At 45.1% G+C, this 16,910-nt stretch overlaps 1 protein-coding gene across 1 annotated transcript in view; it reads right to left on the reverse strand.

Annotated features, from left to right (window-relative positions):
• PSMD6 (proteasome 26S subunit, non-ATPase 6) overlaps positions 1–3,951 on the reverse strand; it is a 10,740-nt gene extending 6,789 nt beyond the window's left edge. Inside the window, exon 1 of the mRNA XM_017747153.1 lies at positions 3,814–3,951. Coding sequence (XP_017602642.1) covers positions 3,814–3,951 — 138 coding nt within the window. The remainder of the gene's footprint in view (positions 1–3,813) is intronic.
• Between the last annotated feature and the right edge of the window lie 12,959 nt (positions 3,952–16,910).

The following is a 16,910-nucleotide window of genomic DNA, read 5'->3' on the forward strand; positions in this document are numbered from 1 at the left end:
CACACAAACACAGAAACGGTCGCCACAGAGTCACAGGTGCAGGTTGCCCAGGGAAGGTGGCTGCCCCGTTCCTGGAAGTGTCCAAAGCCGGGTGGGAAGGGGCTCCTGGTCTTGTGGAAGGTGTCGCTGCCCATGGCAGAGAGGCTGGAACTGGGTTATCTTCAAAATCCCCTTCCAGCCAAAACCATTCTATGATCCCAGAGCACAGGGTACAGGGTTGTGTTCAGATGATTCTAGAATATTTCTAGTGAGAGAGACTCCGCAGCCTCTCTGGACAATCTGTTCCTGTGTGCGGTCACTGCCCAGGAAAGTTTCTCCTCATCTGGAGGTGGAACTTCCTGTGCATCAGTTTGTGCTCATTGTCTCTCGCCCTATTGCTTGGCACCCCTGAGCAGAGCCTGCTTCGTCTTCTTGGCAGCCTCCCTGCAGACACTGACAGACATTGATGAGGTCCCCTCTCAGTTCTCTCTTCTCAAGGCTGACCAGGCCTAGGAAGGGGCTGTTCACAAGGGCCTGTCTGCTGTTTGGGCACAGGGGAGGGACACAGACCTAGAAGGAGTTACAGGGAAAAGTGGGTTTGTAGCCTTTGTAGTTTCAGAAAGGAACTGGAATATGTTACGCCAGAGCTTGTGGCACAAAACAAATAGAAGGCAAATAAAGGGCCTAAACAACCCTGGTTTTGGTTGTATCTCATCCAGGGTTGTGCGGAGGTCATACCTGACTCTGGCCCGTGTTGATCTACTTCTCATTTTGCTTTTCTTTATGTTTCTCCATCTGTTTATTAAACATCTTTGATTTTGTCTTTCCCAACCTCACACAGCAAACACTGCCAGTGCTGGAGCATGTTCCCTCCCTTGGGAATATCGAGTGAAAATGGTGGCAGAAGGGTTGGGTGGTCCCCATGTGTCACCCCACCCCACTGGCCCTGGTCCTGCTGCGCTCTCTCTCCTCACCAGGGCTGTCCACAAATTGTCTGTGCCACATGTTACAGATGGGGCATAACCTGTGCCTCCATAGGGCCTGTGTGTGGAGTCGTTGAGGTTCATCCCCAGGTGATACCTGAAGTCAAACCCTTTTTTTATTCTTTACAACACTTTGTATATCAGCCACTGTATTCCCTTGGAAGTTGGCAATAAGATAAAAACACAGTGCTTTTGGAGTGGAACACAGCTGGGTGGTGGGGCAGGCACAGGGTGCTTGGCTCCTGCAAAGGGCATTTTTGGTGCCCAGGGCTATCTTGTGGGATGCAGGATCCCACCCAACATTCTGGACCACACTTGCTCTGTAGCTGAGCTCCTCCAGACTCATTTTGTTATTGTTTGTTGGAATTGGGGTTTAAGCACAAAGCTTTTGGCCGGTGCCTCTATTTTGGAGTTGTGCTTTGCATCTGGGTGAGGGGAGAAACAGTTCCCTTGACTGTTTTGGCACGGTGTATTCCCAAGATTGGCTTCTGTATATTGGGCATAAATTATTTAGGAGATCACTGGAAGAAACAGTTGCCTGCTGTGTTTTTGATAAGTGCTAGTATTTTTTACATTGATTCTGACTTTTTTCCCCCTTCATTTATTGGCTTATAATTATAGTATTTTAGAATAAAATAAAGGAGAAACTGTGTTTTAAGTTGGGCAGTTCCTCTGTTTCTTTAGAAGCAGTCATTTTTTCCCTTTGTCTTCTGTTTCTCTTTTTCAGTTGCTTTTTGTATCACTTTCATATTGATTGCGCAAGGAGCAACGGCTTTGATGCTTTGCAGGGAACGGCATGCAGAACTTTTGCAGCAGTGTTTATGTTATTTTCCTGTTGGCCTTTGCATTTGCTCAGAGGCCTGTTAATTAGTTTTATTTATGACAGACACTTTCAGGCATCTTGCATGGTTTTTTTTTTTCATCTTGTCCCCAGCTCTATTCCTTAGGCAGTGTGCTCTGGAGCTAAGGAATGCTGTTTATTCTTTGCATGCCTTGTTTGGGAAGAAAAGGATGGTTGGGGTTTTTTCTGCTAAGTAAGGCTGATGTTCCAAGTGCTCAGACATTGCACACACGGGTGAATGTTGCTTGTGTGAGTGGCTGAGCTGGGATTAGCTCACAAAAATTGAAGGTGAAAAGAAATTGAACCAGCTCCAACATACAGTTATTGCAGACAGTCCCTCCAGCAACGGGTGGAAGGTGGAAAGTATGTGCAACTCCCCTGTAAGCAGATAACCTGGCTGTCACTGTAACTCTTTTCCTAATCCCTAATATAAAGATTGGTTTGCAGCCACAGCTGGAGGTCTGCCCTCTTCCAAAATTCACATCATTCATAACCATTACAGTTCTGGCCATTCTCACTGTCCATAGAAACACCCTCACCCTGTCAACATCGCTGGGTTTGGTATCCTCAGCTCATTGTGGCAGTGAAAGCCACAGATTCATTATGTACTGTGGGAGAAAAATTTCTTCGTTCTCCCATTTCTGGATTTGCCACTTCTTAATTGGCTGAAAAATAATTTGCTAGGTGTGAGAAGAGTAAGGGAACTGAGTTTTAATTTTTCTGGGTTAAGTTATTGCTGAAATGTGATGTTTTTGGTTTGTAACCATATGAAACACTAGTTAATTACCCCACCCAGCATTTATTGCCTGTAAATATTTGCCCATATTTTCACATTTATGTGTATTTCAGCAGTAACAGGGACAAAAGGAGCTGGCTACACATTTGTGATATTCACTACTAAATGTGAAAAAAAATTCAGGGAGAATACTTATATCTCAAATATTTATATGAAGAAGTAAGGCCTTGTGGTGACCATAATTTAATGTGGTCTTACAGCATTCAGAAGGATCCAAATGATTTTTTTTTTCCAAAATGGATCTCAAATGATTGTTTCCTTCCTTACCAGATGCATCAGGGCAGCAAGGAGCCCTGTGATAGCCCCTAGTAACTTTTTCTTGAAGAGTGACAGTATGGATGTGCTGCAGGTAGGGTCCAGACCCTGCACTCCCATGGCGATGCTCACATGCATCAAGAGGTTTTTTTACTCCTTGCAGTTCCTGGGTGAACACATCTTGTGTGGTCAGTGACCCAGACAGTGATCATGGGCATCCCAAGTAATGCCACCCTCCTCGTTATCATTTTTGCAGCCATAGGAGGCCACAAACAGGGCTGGAAGTGCAACTAGAGATTTCCAGATCCCCTCCTTCCCCAGTAACAGCTGTTCGTTACTAAATGCTACCCAGATCAAGGTGGCTTTCTATGCATCTGTGTGCTGCTGCTCGATTGTGTCCTGGCTGTTGGAGCTGTGCCCAGGCCACCCCGATGTCCAGCAGGACAGTCAGAAACAGTATGTTTCTGGGGCTGAGCTGCCACAAGGTGCCAGTGTTTCAGAGCACTAACTGCGCGCTGTCTCTGCCTTCTGAGTGTTTGCTTTGCTGGGCTGTTTTTCCCCCTCAGGGTGCCTAGTGAAGCCCTGCTGTCGCTGAATGTTGGCTGAAATCTTTGGGGACTGCCAGCCTTCTGCAGGGGCACAGACCACCCAAAACCTGCTGTGTCCCCTCCCCAGCCACTGCCTGGTTTCCAGGCCCCTGTGTCCAGCCAGACACCACTTTGCTGCTGGCAGAGATAAATAACATACCCATTTTGGCAGTGTCAGGAGCCAAGTACTTTGCTTGCCAGTGCCATCAAGGGAGCCAGGGACCATGTCTGTCACTGATCCCTCTGCTTGTCCCTCTCTCTCTCCCAGCCCACAAAGGGAAAAGCTCCCCATCACTCAGGGTATGTGGCACTTTTCAGCAGCAGGTCACAGAGTGCTCGCCTTTCCTCTCCAAGGAGGTCCTCCAGCCCTACCTGGTTCTCGCAGGCTTCAGAGACAGGGACTGTCCTGGCACTGTGAGCATTCTCTGCCAGTAGATCAGGATCTGCAGGAGGACCCAGGACTGGCCCCAAGTGCTGTTGGGTGACTTTAATTCCCACTGCAGAAGGCATGAAGGGCCCTGGGAGCTGTTTGACCTGTCCGTGCTGTAACGAAGAGCTCTTTGTGCACAGCCACAACGCTGTGAGCTGCAGGCTCACCTCAGCAATACCAATTATGCTTTCATACCTTGCTGTCGCACTCAGGCATCTTCAAGGCCAGTGCATTTGTTTCATTTGCAGGGCTGGTTTAACTGAACTTGGGAAAAGATGGCACTTGAATCACATCTGGCTTCATTCTTTGCCCTTCAGTAGTGGAAGTGTTGACAGCAATACTCACAGCGGCACTGTATAAGCATACAAGTGTTAGGCATTCTGAATAAGCTCCTAGAAGTTGCCTGTTTTCCTAGGTAATTATTGTTGGCATAGGTATGGCTGTTGTCTCAGGAAGTCTGGCTCTCTCGAACTACAGTCTGTGTCAGCAAGGAGTGAAAAGCACAGGGTTGAGCCCTCTGCTAGTGCAGCTCCATGGGCTGGCTGGTGTTAGACAGGCCCTGGCACCAGCATAAGAACAGCTAGAAAATGCCCTTGGAGTGGGATTTCTGCATCTCTTGACCTCCGTGATATTCTTTTGTCATCCTTTCTGTGTCACTAATTGCAGCTGATCAGCCAAGTTTCACAGCAATTAATAGAATTTATTCCCTTGCATATTTTCAAATCAATAAATCCTTGTTTGGAAGGACAACGTTTTACATAGTGCCCAAATTAAGTCTTTTGCAGCATTACAGTCAGGGTGTTCCAACAAGCAGACATGTTGGGGGAGCTTATTACTTTGGGAAGAGAGGATGAAACTGCATCATTACATAGAGATCTGAAAAGCTGTTAATGTGTAATGGCCATGAGAAATCAAACAGACAAGTAGGGGCAGTGGAGGAGCCTCTTCCTTTGCTCCACACCTCTGGCAGCCCTAGGTGCAGGGAAGGGTGATGGCATACTGCTGCCTGAGGCTGGATATATTTAACACTATTGCCTCAGGAAATCTCAGGGGAGAAGCTCTTTCTGAACAGGTGAGAACCCAGGGGATTTGGTGGCATGAAGACATGCAGCAAGTGACAGCTCCTGGGTGGAATGGCTGTAACGTGGAGTGGGAGAGAGCGCTGCCAGCACAGGGAAGTGAAATCCTGCTCAGTGTCTGTCCCATCATCAAACCAAGAGACACTGAAATTACATTTATGGAGATGTGTAAATACACATACACACACACACAAATGTTGTATGCTTGAGCCTTTTGTTTCAGATCCTGTGTTCCAGCTCACCTGTTACAAGCAGGAAGGGGGATACGGACTTTGGAGGGTCCATGGGAGATGGTAGACTGTGAGTCTGAAATCAAAGTGAGGTCTGTTTGTTGCATCTTTTCTCCAAAGTATCGATTTAGTTTCAGAAAACAGATACTCGAGACCAACCCACTGATGTATTTGTTTCATACACAGCAACAGCACCCAGTCTTTCCCATGATAAATGGTGTCAATATTATCACAGGCTGGTGCTGGATCTGGCCCACATGGAGCACAAATATTGATATCCCCTGCAGACTGATGTGAGTTTTAGGGGGGTGCTATGCACGGGGTAAGGTGTGCTGCTGTTTAAGGTATCCTATTGAACATAGAAATCCACAAATCCTCATTAAGATGTGATGGCTCCAGCTGTGTGTCTGTGTCTGCCTTTGTTTTTTAGGTAATTTGTGCTGTACTCTTTCATCCCATGATTGCTTTTATTGTATATGGATCCTTCTGTTGGGCACTTCTCTGTTGACTATGATTACTACCACATCAACTGAAAATGCTCCTGTACTGTATAATTAACTTTATCTGCTTTGCTACAATGTCTCTGACTGGTAATTAAACACACTTCAGCTCTTTCACTACATTTCTAAGACTTTAAGAAGTGCTGATTACTCTTGCCCAGTCTCTGTCCAAACTGGAGGGGCTTTACATGCCTAAAATGATATCTTTTTCCTTGCAGCAACCCTGGCATAATCTGGATATTGACTGTAGTACGTATAATGTGATCTTTAAACAAACCATCAGTTTGGAATTCATTGGGGTTTACATGTGCTGGTGGCAAAAAGCTTATTTAAATCCTCAGGTTGTTGGTGGGTTGATGTGTTAGTTATCAGTTTGCTGAGGTAATTTGAAATGAAGAACAAGGAATTTGAAATCTTTCAGTCCTCTGAGAAGTTACTCCATTTTCTTCCTCCTTAGCTCAGCCTTGTCAGCCTCCCCTGTGGTTCCAGAGTGACTTTTGTCCTTTGATGATTTTTTAAGCCTCTTTTTCTTAAGCAATAGTCTCATGCAGTTACACCCTCTGCCATCAGCCTGTGTTTCTGTGCTCTAATGTCTTTGAACCCCTTGGTCAGTTTGAACCAAATCTGATAAATGTAATGAATTCTTAGTAATGTCCAGTTCCTTGAAGTTACATGAGATCAGGGAGGGCAGATCCCAACTGGGAGGATTAGCCATTCTGGCTAACCCACACCATCCTGCCCTGCAGTGAGTGTATTCCTGTGCCTTTTGCTCAGCTGGTGTTTAGGGAATCTGGCCAGCAGTAAGGACTGCTGTGTGGCCAGTGCAGAGTGCATGGAGGGATAGGAAATATATAGGAGTGAGGAGCAGAGGAAGGAAGAGCTGGGAGTCTCATCATGGAGAGAGCAGAGTGGGGAGGAGGTGTATGGGATCCATGGAAAAGCAGCCTTCATCCCTGACTACTCACCTAGCAGCAGCTACCACTGTAATTGCCAGTACTGGTCTATTTCCCACAGCTTCTTTTCCAACACACAGCCTGGGGTTTGTTTGTTTGTTTGTTTTTTGTTTGTTTGTTTGCTTGTTTTCACTCTTTATAACACAAGTGATTTTCACATCATGAAAGGAAAAGCACTTGGCTGAGAAGTGTTGTGTAACTTCTTTTGAGATCTCATAGCAAACCAGGTACACATTTATTAATTAAGGCAAATGATGTTTGACACAAACAATAGTGTGATGATTGAATATTGTGTTGTCTTCTAAAATAAACCCAGTGTTGAAGTGATCACAGTCTCAACATGCTGGTAAGTTCACAGGGCAAGGCATTTCTCTAAAATATGTGCTAATTTAGCTCTGGCTGTTTCTGCAGACTTTTGGGGTACCTGGAGAGCACCTGCCAAATGCCCATTGGCTTGAACACAAATTTAACTGAGGAAGATGCTCATTTCCTTCTCCTGAGTGCACTTTGAATCCCAGAGTGAGTGCGATTTCAGAGTTCACACAGTGCTGTGCCCTTGTGCCTGGGCACTGATCTCCCCAAATGTTTTGCTTTTACTAATGGGCAAGTTGCTAGCCTGAGAAACTTCAGTTTTGGTGAAAATAGATGGATTGTTACTTTAGGGGGTTTTATGTTGGTTTTAATAAGTGAGCAGAAAATTCAAACCATCTGGAATTGAGAGTCCATCTCTGTGCGGTGCTAGAGGATCCTCCTCAGCTGATGGGAAGAGTTTTGCCATTGCACAGAGGTGCCTGAGTGACTTTGGGAAGCAGAGTACTCAGGTGCCCTGAAAGATAAGTAACTCCAGTATATTTCCTTCTTTTATTTGCAAGACTAACTCTACTTTCACAGAGTAGAAGTATCCTTCACCCGGTAGAGGTGAAGAAAACTCTCCAGATGATTTACATCACATCTCGAGATCAAACCTTCAAAGGTCAGAGAGAAAGGCCTTAAGAAAGGAAAGTGTGATTTAGCCCTCTATAAATGCTACTGTTATTAATGGCATTACATCAATGTAGGCAACTTCTGGTTGCATATTTAATCTTCCTGAGCTGCGATTTCACATTACTGAGTAAAACCCCCCATGTAATTAATTCCTTTTGGTGTCTATGTTGTAACCTCTCAGAAGTAAAGAAACCTGTGCCTCCATGGTATTTCATAAATACCCAGTCAGTGCCCTGTAAAGCCCTGACTGGCTGGGGCTGCATTGAACTCTCTCTCCCGTTGTAGCTGATTAGAATTGCTTCTTAGCTAGGGTTACTTTTCTCTAAATTCCCATTTTCCTTTCACCTCTCCCTTGACCTTCCCCATCTCGTATTTTGCTCTCTGGACCTTTGTTTTTTCTTGGTTCCTTGCACTTGGGAGTAGCAATCCCCTCTGGTGAATGAAATGGTTCTTCTGCTGTTGCCTCCTTTTGGGTTGTCATTTGAGTTGCTGATCATTATATTTTCCATGGATATGACCAACTGTCTTGGTCTGAAAGACAGGTGTCTACCAAGGAAGGCAGGAACTTCCCTTGGAATGGAAAATATGACTCCCTTCCCTCCAAATTACTATAACTTTGAAATTAAGGGGCTTTCAGGCAAAGATATGGGGAAAGGAATAACAGTTCTTTACTAGTGTATATATATGTATCTGACAAGGCCAACAAACAACAACAACGGCAGCAACAACAAACAAAAGACAGGTGTCTACCAAGGAAGGCAGGAACTTCCCTTGGAATGGAAAATATGACTCCCTTCCCTCCAAATTACTATAACTTTGAAATTAAGGGGCTTTCAGGCAAAGATATGGGGAAAGGAATAACAGTTCTTTACTAGTGTATATATATGTATCTGACAAGGCCAACAAACAACAACAACGGCAGCAACAACAAACAGCACCAACTGCAGCAGGAGCTGCGGGGGTCGGGTGGACACGGGGTGTTGGGTTTGAGGGCAGCGAAAAAGCCTGAGGCAGCTGCAAAAAGCAGCGGGGCTTGGCAGCGGCAACTAGGCTTTTCCGTGTCGCATGCAGCGTGGGAGACGTGCCCTCTGGGAAGGGGTGGGGGCTTTTTCCCCTGAGGCACCTGAATAGATGGTGAGGGTCCTTTCCAGTCAGATAGGGTGTTAATAAGGTCCCAATGCAACGGCTGCTCTTAACGAGCAAAGGGTCACCCACAGTAAGGAAGAAGCAGTACAGGGCTGGGCTCCAGCGGTGGCAGTGAATGCTCCCTGTAGTAAGCAACAGCTCACAGCAGCCGTCGTCCTCCGATGCCGAGAGCGAGAGAGAGTTAGGAGCTGCGCCCAGCCCCTTCCCCCCAGTCCAAAATCTCAGGTATCTCTGCCATTCCCAAGAGAATGCCCCTCAGCTACGGTAGTGCAGCCATCTGCAATCCTCCCCCTCCCCCTTGGGTACGTCTTTTGTCTCTCTTAAGTACCGGTCATTATTGTCTCTTAGCAACAAATGGGAGAAATTCCATGAGAGAAAGAAACAAAAGGAAAAATCCTAACCCCCAACACCAACCTCTAAAATCCCCCAACTCACATGAACCTGCTGTAATGCCTGAACACCTCTGGTACTCACCTTGAACTATTTTGTCTTGCCTGCTGAGACACACTGCTTGGTACTTTCTAGGGCGTATATACAAGTTGCTGTCGCAGGATTATTCCTGGTTAATTCACTGTTTATTCCACCGTGGCACAAGAACTGGGGTGGGATTATCCTGGCCCCAGCCAGCAGCAAGTGCTGTTGAGTGATGTAACATATATTCTGCTGCTTCTCGCATCTTCCAGCTAACACTTTTCCCTGTTAGAACACAATTCATTCATCTCCAAGTGCATAAACCACCCTTTAATGTTTTCCTAGTGTGACCTGCATGACAGTACCTCCACATCGCACCTGCTTTCCTCCGTGTTCATGCTGAATCATGCCCTGTCATTCCCAGCACCATTACCTGGAGGTTGTACCTTCTGCTCCACTTTCTGGACTGGCACACCTGCTCCTTCCCCTGTGCTTGCAGCTCCTTGTACCGGCAATTTTGGCTGGAAGAATATGCCTGGATGTGCCACCGAAGGAAAAGGCACTTTGTGAAATGCAGTTTGCTGCTTTTTTGAGCAGATACGAAGGTGTCCTGGTTTGTGGCCATCTCTCCTTGCTGGGAATTGCCAACTGCCTCCCTGTTGGCTGTAGGCTCTCTTGCACAGATCCATTCTGCTGTTAGGTGCTGGATCTCACCCTCTTTGTGTGTTTTCTGGTCACAGCCATCCTTGGGCAGATGCCATTTAGACACTGGTCCAACTCATCAGACAACTTGCTTTCCTGCTCAAGGCCTTGGACTTCAGTCAAGTGAACCTCTGAGAAACCCTCTTATCTTCAGTTGGATGCAGGAAGAATTTGATTTGTGCTGCCTTGGTGTTTCAGTATTTTTTTCCCGGTAATGTATATGTGTAATGTATACACCTATATATGTGTGCACACTCTATGTAGTTAAAAATATGCACTCTGTGCTCTATGTAATCACGCACACATGCATTATTTTATCTGTCTATACATCTGTAGGTATGTGTATTATAAATCTTGTAAGAGTCTTACTTGCACTCATTTTTCTTTCAGAGATTTTTTTTCTCCTGGAATGTTCCCTGAGCCACAGTTTTGTGGTTTGCCCCATTTTTCCCTTTAAAATCCAATTTCCAAGAACATCTAAAATTACTAAGCTTTATTCAGTTGCCTTTTAACGTCTAGAACCTTTGCAAAGAAATATTCCAGAGCAGCTATTTTCAGCTACTTTTTTCATACCTACTTGTGTTTTGTGCTACTTCACTTGTAGTTTCCATGACAATTATCCCCAGTTAGAGGCAATCTTGCCCTCAGTCGCTGTTTTGCAAAGCAGCCATTGCTCTTGCCCATCTGAGAATCTGACTGCAGAAGTTCATGTTTAATACAAGTGTTTGTTTTCATAGTTTCTCTATATCCCAGTAGCACTACCTGGGTTCTGCAGGTTGCTGTAATAAATTGCATCCTGCCTATTGCTATGGGAATGATGTGGAGGGCAAAGACATCCCATCCTCAAAAGGAGAAGCATATTCTGGCTGGTGGAAGAGGACATATTGTCCACAGAAAGACTCACACAAAGGATTAGCTTTGCCTGGTGCAAGGTAACCCACTACCCAACAGGAATTCCCCACAGTGCAGTGGAGCCTGGTTTGGTTTGTGGTAGGATGGACGAGGAGGGTGGGCACAGCGCGTTTGTGCCATGGGTGGTGCTGGTTTGTGCAGAGCCTGAGCCCTGGCTGGCTCCTGCTCCCCACCCCCGACACCAGTTCCCTACTGGGCACAGCCTCTGCCTGGCCACATCCTCCCTCCTGGGCACAGGATGTCACTTTCTTCCTGCACAGTTGTCCAAACATGAAAATAATGTATTTTGAATATTTTGAACTGTATACTGTTCAATATATATTTCAGTATCTTTTAATGTTATTATCATCTTAGTGTTTTCCTCTCACTCATTCCCCTTTTCCTGTTTTCTCCATCCCACCTCTAGTGACTCACAGCAATTTTTGAAGTGCCCAGCAGCAATCCTTTGATACATTATCCTTATGCATTTCCTTATTATCCTTATCTATTCAGTTTGGTACATGTAACTCTGAGCTTTCTGTATGATCTACTCTCAATACTGCCAGTACCTCCTCAGCCTTTTTGTGCATCTTTTTTTCTTCTTTAGTTGACTGTTTCCTTCCAATTTTCCATGTACTGCCTCCTTTTATTCTTACCTACTTGCATCCTTTCCACCCACCACCCCCAGTTTCCTCTCCTGAATCCACTTAAGTGTAATCTAAAACATACTGCTTGAAAGTGGAAGCCCAGGGAAATATTTGCTCTGGCTCTCACTAGCACCTCTTGATGCCAGTGAGCTCTGAGACAGTGGATTCTCAGCCCTGCAGTAAAATGAGTTTTTCCCATAAGTTTAAAATTTGGTTCTTTCTCACAAGCTACAGTCAAAGTGATTGTCAGCTCAAAAAGTACCTTTTAACTAAATTCAAAGGAATGCATTCAGAGCAGATTTTTGAATTTACACCATGATAAAACTAATTACAATTAGCAGCTTGTTACTGAAACAGCAAACATCCAGAATGCCACAATATTTGAAGTTATATTTTAAGGAAAAAACACATATCAGAGAAAAAAGCTTCAAAGTCCAAACTGATTATCTTCTTAAACAGTCTTAATTGTAAGATAAATGGGAATGAAGAACTAGGGGAAAGAGAGATCTTGCAGAGAGAGTGTGATCTGCCATAGCACATGAGCTGTGAGTGATTCAGTACTGAACAGTCCCAAATTACAAACTCACCCACCCAAATGGCACCACTGACCAATGGCCCAAATACCTCCACTGACCAATGGACTGACTTGGCTTGTAGTGTGGCAAGGGAGACTGAGAGCTCCCACTTCAGGTAGCTATGGGATAATGAATGCTGCTGCTGGTTACTGAGAACAGCTCTTCAAAGGTCCTGAAATGTTTGTTCATCCTTGTATTTGCTGTTACTCATCTCATCCTTAGTCAGATGAAATGCAGGGTTTTGCAGTCATGTGGGGTGAATTTCTGGGTGAGTTCCTTGACTTGTTCCACTGGCTGCTGGAGGTGATCTGCATGGATGCACTTTTTCAGTCTCATCCTTGCACTGTGTATTGCTCACTGTGAGATCCAGCCCAGCTACAAGCAGGGTTTGAGGCAGTATTCCTTGTCTGACATACCTCACCAGATACACCCCCTTGTGGGTACCTTTGACAGTAAGGGGTTAACCTCTCTTTCCTGAGGCTCTCTCGTGTTTGATGTTCTCCTGTCCAAATGCTTTGCTGTGTATCCAGCCCCAGCTCCTTGGTACAACCTTGGTAAGAGCTCCATTTCCAAAATGCCCCATGCTTAGGTCTGTACCCAGAAGTATGGCAGCTGGTTGTGCCAGGATGCCCAGCTGGACTCTTCCATGGGCAGTGGCTGGTTGCCTGATTTGACAGTGTCCATCCACAACTCTTCCCAACCCAGCCTGGACTGTTGAATGGGCTTTGGGGAAGTACAAGTGGTGGCAGAAAGAATTAGAGGAAAGAAGGCAGTGGAGGATCAACCTGTACATTCACCAGCCCCCACCATGCACCGCAGATTTGTCTCAAAGCATTAGCCAGGAGTGGGGCTGGGACCCCTAAAAAAAGGGCTAGGGTGAGTAATAGGGAGACAAGAAAGAGAAGGGGAAGGTGGCCAGGCTGGTGAGGTGGGCCTGGAAATTGCATCTGGAACTGAAGCTCCCAGACTGCATCTTTCCCTGTGTGGTTGGACTTGCCGCAGTGCCCCAGGGATGTGGATTTTGGAGGCAGTCACAACTGGCTTCTTCTCAAGCTGTGCTGTTTATGGCCTGCTGTGGTTTTGGCACACAGTTCCTATTTCAGCTCTCCCCAGATACATGGTTTGGGTATGAAGGTTCCCTGTGGCACAGGGGTCTGCACCCAAAGTCCGAGGGCCAGGTGAGCATTGTCACTGGTGACTTTTCCAGAATCCCTTTTCAATGAAGATGGAGCCAAGGTGTGGCTGCCCTGCAGTCCCTTCTATTGATACAAGGCAGCTAATATTTTATTCCAAGTTGGGCTAATGATGAAAATGTGCTGGACACTGGAAAAAGATGTCTTGAGCACACAAAGCAGCTTACAAGCCTAAGAGGCAAGGAGGGAATTTTTCATTTGGCAGAATAACATGCATAGTGAGTGCTCTTGTTTTTAATAAGCTCACAAAGCTTTCTTGAAAGCCAGGGATTTTTTTTTCCATCCTGAACACATGAGGTATTTTCATTTCATAATGAATGTATGTTACGTCCAAATTCCAGAAAGCCTTTCACATGGAAAAAAAATAGCAAAGAATATTTCAGATGCTGACCTGAACAGGGTGGAAGTAATCATGAAACAAAATGCTGGAATATTTGCTCTGTGCTCAGAGATTGTGTGGCATCTTGTATTGTGTGAAACAGCAACAGATAATAATCATACGTGCAAATCTCTCAGACTGGAGCAACAGGGAGAGGAGCCAATCTCTATGTTTCCATAGAGCTGGAAGAAATTTCAGATATTTCTGTTTGTCTGCAGAACAGCTGGGGACTTCTCAGACATGAATCTAATTAAGCATGTTCCTCGCTACAAACACTTCAAGTCCTATTTCTGAGATCCAAATGTCTTTCCGAAATGAAGCCTTAGAAATATTGCTTTCATGCAGCCTGCTTTTTCTAATTTGGGCAAAATTAAATTACAGTTACAGGCTCAGAGGAAAACTTACTGAAGTCAATAATACTGATTGGTATTTGGGTATCAGTGTAATGCCATGCTTTAGTGATAGCTGAATTTAATCCACAGGCCCATGAGGGCTGCCAGCAGCAATGTGGGTATTGGATTGGCCAGGCTGGGTGACATTTAACATGCGTGGTCCTCTCCATCCAGCGATGGGTGTCCTCCCCACCATTTGGTGCTGGTTCCTGTCCCTGCCTCCTGTCCTGCCCTGGGTTTGCAGGTAGTCAGGCTAGGACCAAAACTCAAATATTGAATCTTTTGTTTTTTCTCTGCTTGCCACATCCCAAGGTTTAAAAGAGAACATTTATTTTCACAGTAGAGAAAAGGACTTCCCACAGCAAAGGGCTTAACTGGACCCACTTCATTTTGCTGGGATGTGAAGTGGTGTAAGCCCGGTTGCCTGAGCACAGTGTGAGCAGTCGGGCCTCCAGCTCCCATGCTCCCTCTGGCATTGAGATCCTTCAGCTGTTTTCATGGCACAAAGCCCTCACGGCACAAACTCTCCTGCATGGCTGTGTGGACTGGCTGCTCATCTGGTAACCATGCCCAGAACACAGGGCAACTATGCTCAAATCAGGCCTGCCACCGCCTCACTGAGACCCCCAGGACCCCCAGCCCCACCACAGCTCTGCAAACCATTAAATTGCAGTCTGCAGCCACTTTGTTTTAAACTCTGGGTTTCAAACCAATCCAGAACAGAAAGAACCTTTCTGCTTGCTTTCTTCTGCTTGTTTTGTGGCACAAGATTGCCACTGGCTTCTCTGCTGCGTGTGGAAGCACTCTCTGAAATTCTTCCAGAATTGAAGGGATCTTTTAAAAACCTGCTGATACTTCAGGGAATACACTAATCTGAATAAAAATCCCAGTATTGATGCATTCATTACATTTTTCATCTTTTTCCTGCTGTCTTTATTCCACTCTTAATCCAGTTGAAGCCAAACATGAGGCTTGCAGGAGGGTGGTCCTAGGCTTCGGGTCCTGCTCTCTGATGCAGGTCACAGCCATGGCAAGGCTCATTGGCAAATCCACATTCCCTCAGACCATCTAATGGAACTGGAAAAAACAGATAAGTCAGTCACATAAACTTGGGTCTCTTATATGCAAAGTTGTCTGTGCTCCTCAGATGTTGAGCTTTTGATGGGACACCCTCCCTTCTTGGACCAGGGTAAGAGAGCAGAGGAGGCTGCTGTTTTGCTAAGTTCTTTATTTCATAGTTTCACAGCTTTCTTGAAGGCAGAGTTCGAAGGAGGTTACATGATAAAGGCAAGCAGCAACAGCAGCAGCAGGCAAATAACAGGCAGAAAACAGCTTCTTTTTCTAATTCTAGTTTCCTCTATATTTTTTCCTTACAGAAGTGTGGATTATATTTGTTAATTGACCAATAAGATTAACACACAATTCTAGTTTTCCTTTCCTTAGCCTATCCTGGTCTAATTCTAACAGTCATAAGTCTTACACAAGTGTTACACAGATTTGCGTATACAGTTTCTATCAGCTCTTATTGTTTATGTGAACACTCTATCTAAAAAATGTAGACAGTATAGTTCTGTCTATATTTTGTCTAAAGTGAAGAAATTCTGTGAATAGTTAACACTGCTGCAATAAAAACTATGTTTAAGGTCTCTTTGCTGCAGCTTTTCAATGTTTAAAGCACTTAGCATATATTTCTACTAAAAGTTAAAAATCTGTATTTCTATTTCACTTTGATGTGACTTCATGTATCTCAGTTTATCCAAAGGTTTTAATTCAGCCCTTGTGCTTTGGCTTTCCTCTGGGTCTGAGTCCAGAGAAACTTTCACTCCAACACTCAGAGAGTTTGATTTGTGTTCATTTGCAGGTCCCAAATTTCACCTTTGCGCAGTGAAACCCAGTGAATTCTCCTGATATGTTTTCACTCCTGCAAGAAACATGATGGGAAGTGGAAGATAACGATCATCTCCCTCCCTAGTGGCATCAGTATCACACATATCAGACTAAACCTTTGACATTTTACCAGCAGTGTGAAATTTGTTTGAAGATGCTGGAAAATGAGTTGAAGATATGAAAGCAAGGCTTGGAATATGAATACAAACATGTTAACCCTAAAACCAGTGTAATTTGCTTTTCCTGAAATCCTGATATGTGGAGCTGGAGGGGCTGGTGAGGAGAACTCCCACCATAGAGCCTTGGGGTGAATAAGATGTGAGCCATGAGACAGAAATGCCTTTTGGCTCCTGAGTAGTGATGGACAGCTAAATCCTGCCCACTGATCCTCAGGGATGCACCCCAGCAGTGATGGGGGAGATCACCTGGGGGTCCCTGGGTGGTGTCAGGTATATTCCTGTCCCAGTACTGGGGTGCAAACTCCTGTGTCAGTGTGGCCACTGGGGAGAGCTGCCCAGAAGCTTTGCATGAAAAAAAATACACTTTTCACTTAGCTGAAAAGATAAAATTCCTCAGGAGTTGCTGCAGTATAATTATCCACATGCAAATGACTTCAGGAAAGATGAAAGCTAGGGATTTGAGATGCTGTTGTGGGCAGGACTGAGCTTTTGGTCTAGAATTTAAGTCAGGACTCTTTTATGTCTTACAATAAGACTGGTTTTAGTGGTTTTTACTGCAAAAACTCTCCATCAGGTTTCAGACACTTCTTCCCCTGACATGCTTAAGCTGAAAGGTGCCCTAGGGTAATGATGTTGGATTTTCCATGTTTGCATTTGGGATCTGTCATGTCCTGATGGTGAAACCTCATCCTGGTACAGTAACCTCATTTGAGCATGGCACATCCCACTCAGTCCCCTTCAGCCTCCTCCATGGACATGCACAGGGCAGCAGTGAGCAGCAGCAGCAGAAAAAAAGCTGAGAGACACGAGAAATGTTGTGCATTTTAAGGAACAGACTAATTGTAATCCAGAGGAATTGTTGAGGCAATTACACTGTTCAAAGTGGTTTCA

The sequence above is a fragment of the Corvus brachyrhynchos genome, unplaced genomic scaffold, assembly GCF_000691975.1.
Source record: "Corvus brachyrhynchos isolate BGI_N302 unplaced genomic scaffold, ASM69197v1 scaffold91, whole genome shotgun sequence".
Taxonomy (NCBI): Eukaryota; Metazoa; Chordata; class Aves; order Passeriformes; family Corvidae; genus Corvus; species Corvus brachyrhynchos.